At 31.7% G+C, this 5,828-nt stretch overlaps 1 protein-coding gene across 1 annotated transcript in view; it reads right to left on the reverse strand.

Moving 5' to 3' along the window:
* Window positions 1-4,687, reverse strand: part of LOC106690175 (DNA-binding protein RFX7) — a 19,362-nt gene extending 14,675 nt beyond the window's left edge. The window contains exons 1-2 of the mRNA XM_014435514.2: window positions 4,272-4,687; window positions 4,045-4,167 (exon numbers count right to left, since the gene is read on the reverse strand). Coding sequence (XP_014291000.1) covers window positions 4,045-4,167; window positions 4,272-4,549 — 401 coding nt within the window. The 5' untranslated portion in view covers window positions 4,550-4,687. The remainder of the gene's footprint in view (window positions 1-4,044; window positions 4,168-4,271) is intronic.
* Between the last annotated feature and the right edge of the window lie 1,141 nt (window positions 4,688-5,828).

Consider the following 5,828-nt stretch of genomic DNA (forward strand, 5'->3'; position numbering starts at 1 on the left):
TAATGAATTTTTATAATCAAGGCCTATTTTATTGATTATGATGATGATGAGGTATCCTGAAGTTTAGTGGATTTTTTAAAAGAAAAAAAAAAAAAGAAACACTACTCAGGTGCTGGTTCATATTTTACAGAAATGGTCACAGGCCTCATCTCCAATCTTCTTCTCTTCCCTTAGCTCTTTTTCCCCTTGCCAGGAAATGGTTTTTACCTCTTCCCACTCACTATGTCTGATATGAACTTTCACCCAAAAAAAAAGATTGAAGAAATAGTCAGGATGCATTCGACTATCTTTCTCTTCTGTAGGCCCCAACCAAGTACAGTGGGGAAGCAAGCTCTACTAGGAGGCCACTAAATGGGATTAATATTTGCCACTTTTGTGTTAAATAAAAAAAAAAAAAAAAAGTATATAACCTCAAATATTCACACCTTGGTAATACTTTTCATTTTAGCCCATATACATCTGAATAAGCAGATGAATTTGTCAACCTATGGTCCTTGATAATTGGAGGCAATGATACTTCAAATGAAACATAAAAGAGAAAAGCTATTGCTAGCCAACGTTACTTCATATTATGAAGAAATATAAAAAGTGAATGTCTGTCAAAAAAATCAAATTATGATTGTATAAGAAATTAACAAGACCAGCGGCGCAAACATATGACTTGGAATCATGGGTAATATGGGGGTCTTGCTTTTTTAAAATGCTGATCAGTAAAATTACTAACAATTTATTCGCCCTAAACTTAACAGATATGTGAATTATTTAAATTTCACAAGGACAAAATTAATTCATAAAATCATATTTGATGGAAGTCCTGCTTAAATATTGTGGCTTATAAGGCCTTATTTTATAAGCCATGACTGTTACAGTCATTCATCACTGTTAATGTATCTTTAATGAGTTCTTTCAGAAGGTTTTGTAATCATATTTGTTTAAAAATTCATTTTCTAATGCAAATATATTTTTATCAGTATCTACAGTGGCCAGCACAAAATAAGTTGGGTTGGAATGTTGCTATACTTAGTCCCAACGTAGTGACGACTGGAACGGTTGGCAATATAGACCTACCCTTGTAGCTGAGAGAGTTCTCATCTCACTATATAGTTATTACCAATCCATTACAAGGAAAAATTAATATTTTAATATTGATAATATGAATTTCATTATTAGTGAGTTTTATTTGAGAATAGTGTAGGCATTAAAATAAATTCTTCAATAAATCTTTATTGCAGTATGACAAACTGTAAAACAACAGGGAAATAACTCCATATTTTTTGTTAGTTAATTAGGTTGTAAGGCGAGTTGACAAAGCTGCAATTTCTTAAACCCACTTTATTTCGTTCTGGCTACTATAGGCCTTATAAGTTACGATGTCAAAACAGGACTTCCCTCAAATATGCTTTTATGAATTAAAATTTCTCTAAGTTGCAGAATCACAATAAGTTTTAGTTAGTAAACTTAAATAACTCACATATCTGTTAAGTTTAGAGCAAATGAATTGTTAATAATTCTGCTTATCAGTGAAGTAATACAGACTTCTTCTACTGGTTTGACTACCCATTACTGCTCCCTGGTTTCCTCTCATAACTTTTGCCAGCCTGCACACATCCCATTCCTAATCTCCAAGATCTCCCTAACATCCACCACTATACTGTCCGTCCACCTAAGACATGGCCCTCCTCTTTGTCCACTGCGATAAATGTCTTCACATACTATTTTTCTGAAGACCTCCTCTAACATACAAGTTACATGGCCGGTCCACATCAAACTTTATTTATGTTAATAAATTTATATTACACGGTATATAGTCCATAACTATAAATATGTAGGAGCCAGAGTAGTTGTTAACCTAATGAATTTGGTTGTTTTATCCTTCCATATCTAATTGAATAAACTAAAAATGTTTATTTCCATTGAAGCTGTTAAATGAGCCATAATCGTTATATGGATGGTTTCAATGACCCTCTCCCAACATAATATTTATTTATTTAACCTTTAATTCATTATTTATTTATGTCACTTAATTTTTACTGTAATTACATAATTAATTTTCACCACAACACTTAAATCATAGTTATAATTATTAATGCTTTAATCATAGATTTTCTATTCATATAATTTAGAAATGGATATAGAGGCTATGTAGTTTACTTAAAGAGAGTATATTATAGATATTAGAATTATAATGAGTCTTCTTAAATTACTTTTAAAAAATTCACTTATAGTATTTTTTTTTTCTTTTCGGTTGGTACCGACCTCGTAGATCTTTGACCACCCAAACCAGCCTTTCTTGAACTACTGCTTTCCAGTTCCTCTTTCACGTCTGTTGATTTAACTATCCATTTGGTTTTTGGCCATCTAGAATGTGTTTCTTGCTAACTATAATAGCATTCATTGTTGTGTAGAAGTGTCATGATGGATTGCTTCTAACCAAATAACCTCTTGCCAAATAACCGGTTCTAACCCGCCTATCTTAACCTCCTAGCCTTCACATCATGAGATATTGACTGACCAGCCTCTGCAAGCAGTTCACTGTTAGTTCTTCTCCTTCATGTGAAAAGGCTCTGAACACAGATTACCCCTATAATTATACGGAGAACTTTCCATTCAAATTTCTCGATTCTGCTTTCTAGGGTACCTGTTAGAGTCCATCTCTTGCAGCCGTATATCCGAGCTAAAGTGAGTAGATATAAAAATAATATAGTAGGAATGTATTCTATTCCAGGTGAGTGTTATAATGTAGCTTGGTCAAAGAAACTTTTATCAAAGATTACACTCTATACGTAAATGTTATAAAAATAAAAGGAATTGTTATCATGGAATATTGGGAATGGACCTGCAGTACTTAATCATAAATTTTGATTTGATATAACTTAAAAATAAATGTGTAGTAGAAGCTAAACAGTACCAGAAATACCACAACAGAAGCACAAATATAGGTTTTATTTAAAAGATTACTAAGATGATTGAGATTTCAAAACAGTTAAAATTTAAATTTCTAAAAAATTATTAATTTATTCAAATTAGAATTAATGTTATCCTCAAATTAGCACAAGAATGATTTGGTCATTAAAATTCTTAATATCAATAGTGTAACTATTATATTAATTTCAACTTGGAATTCCTTCTCCTTCATCCAAAGAAAGGAGGGTTTTGTTCTAAGAAATCAAGGAAACTGATTAAAATTAAATACAAAAACATAAGAGAGATTTTGTTTTGTTGATCAGTAAATAAGGCCCACCAATGCTATCTAACTTAATTGGAATTTAAGAGTTCACCTTATGTTCACAAACCTCCATAAATTCCTAATTTTCAAATTTTGTTTGATTAGAAGAAACATTTCTTAACTTATATATCTTCTAATAAAACTAGCTATGTCTATCTTACAACTAGATGGTTTTGCCAAGAGAAATACAAGTTAAAAAAAATATTAATCTAAATTAAACGAAATAGCCCACTTTGTAAATTCGGAGATTTTGATTGTAAGCCAACAATACAGTATTACATACAAGATATAAGCTTAGAAATAAACCTATACATTTATTTCTCCCTGTTAGATAAATAATTTAACACTCAAGTTTGTTTTTAAAAATTCAGGAAGCAAACTTCCACTCAAAAGTGACCACATTCTAAGCAAGTGGTGTACTCAATGTACCAACAACATTTATCAATAATTCAAATAACAATAAAATAAATATTGGCGACAATGTCAAAACCAATTAACATAAACTTCTGATTAAGAGGCTTATTTATTGTTGTAAAATAAACTCAAGTTAATTAGTTATTATCATTATGAGAGAACTTCAGTAGATATTACAGTTAACATTACATTTTCAAATAATTTGGACCAATAATAGTAAATAACTACATCAAATATCTTAAAAATGGTTATATTTCTTCAAGTTCAATATAATACTGAGAAGAAAAGTGGAATAATAAATGTGTAGTGAGAATAGATTTCATAATTGCAACAAAGTGTGTGAGTGCACAAGCATAAAATAATTGATACATTAAATTAAGTGCATGTAACTTCAAATTTCTTACTGTTTCAGTGGGTCTGGAACTTCTTTTCCTGTGGGTAACTTTAGATAAAGCAACAACTTTTCCACAGGTGAAAGGCTCCTGACTTGTTCAAGAATTGATTCGATAACAAGCTTCGAAGATGTACTAAAACAAAAACAGATCTTGTCTAGGTCATATTTAAGGACAAAACTATTTAACAGAGAAGTATTTTATCAGAAAATCCTAGGACTTAATGGCTAATTACTCACGAAAGATTCTTTTCAACAGAAAGAGTCAAATTTGGGGTATCATTCAAGCGTGATGTGATATGATTTACATCGGGAAAAAAATATTTGAGTGTCTTATATCCGTTGTCAGTTTCCTGAATTTGGCATAGTTGATCGAACGCCATAAATTCATCATTGTTTTGACACAAAACTGTATCACCGCCGGCTGAGCATCCAGCTTTGATGTCATCCAAAGGGATACTTTGTTCAGCTTTGATTTTGAAATGGGTCCCTTTAAAAGCTTCTCGTGAGAAATGCATGTCGTTTCGTCGAGGTCTAAGGCCAAGAAAGACACGGATTTCCCACTCGCTAGTATAATTTTCATTAGAGACACTCCATCCATTTTGTTGTTAAAACATCTCAGAACTTCTGAGTCCTGAAACAGCTGACTGCTATCAGAGTTGCTATTGAGCAGAATCCCGACTCTGGCTCGGCGACAAGCGAATACATGCTCAATTAACGTTATTTTAGAATTTAATAAATATCCAGTAATTTAGCACTCGATTTCTATATATAAAACAGTATTAAGTAATTTATAGAAAACTAATTCTCTGAACAAATATTATAAAAGTTTACTATTGAAATGTCAAGCTTCTAATGTATCAATAGTTTGTCAATTTTCATATAATTAATATTCATTCATTCTAATTTTTATAATGATTAATTGAATATAAAAGAAGAGATTATCAAATTTCATCTTTATTTTTTTTTATATTGAGATGAAAGTTGTGCCGCCAAACTGGAGTGGAGGCTGGTGCTATCTAGTGCTAAGTCGGCGAAACTGTGGTATTATTCCTTCATGCCATATGTTCTTATTAATACTCTTGTAACTCTTCTTTAAGGTTTGTTTAGATGGGTTTTACTGTATCAGTGCTTGCCCCCAGTTTAATGTTAAAGTCCCAAATTAAAGTTATGGCATATTTTATTAAATAACTAATGGATAAAAGTCGAGCGCTGCCATTGTGTTTGTCGAACGTACTAATTTCCTCTTAAGTTTCTATCGGGCTTCTAAGCTTTGGAGTGTGTGTGTAAGCCAAAATGGCGACAAGTGATGATGAACCAATGCATCTTTACGAAGTGTTTCAAAATTGCTTCAATAAAATAACGAACTCAAAAAATGGTGAGTAAGAAGTTTCGTTATAATATTTATTATTACTCTGAGGTTAGGTAGCGATTTCAACTGCGCTGTCCGAGCGAGTGTCGTGTACTTTTGTTGTCGACCAGCTACCTACTGGTCATGTATATAGCAACTGGGATATTAAAGCAATATTAGATTGAGATTTTTCACTTTTTGGACCACTAAGTTTCTTATCAACTCTTGGCAGATAGGTAGAATTGAGTTAATCCAGTGGTCAGGTTATATGGGTCATGTTTATGTATTGTTATGAGAATGTTTTGGTCCAGTATGGTTCTGATTTAGGCATGTAAGTCATTTTTTAGTGATTTTTTTTTGGTAGATGGTATGCCTACGATCATATCAAGCTATATTAGTTTTATATCAGCACAATAATTATATGATTAATCAGATGAGGTTATGAT

Source organism: Halyomorpha halys, unplaced genomic scaffold, assembly GCF_000696795.3.
Source record: "Halyomorpha halys isolate HHAL.00 unplaced genomic scaffold, Hhal_1.1 Scaffold1603.1, whole genome shotgun sequence".
Lineage (NCBI taxonomy): Eukaryota > Metazoa > Arthropoda > Insecta > Hemiptera > Pentatomidae > Halyomorpha > Halyomorpha halys.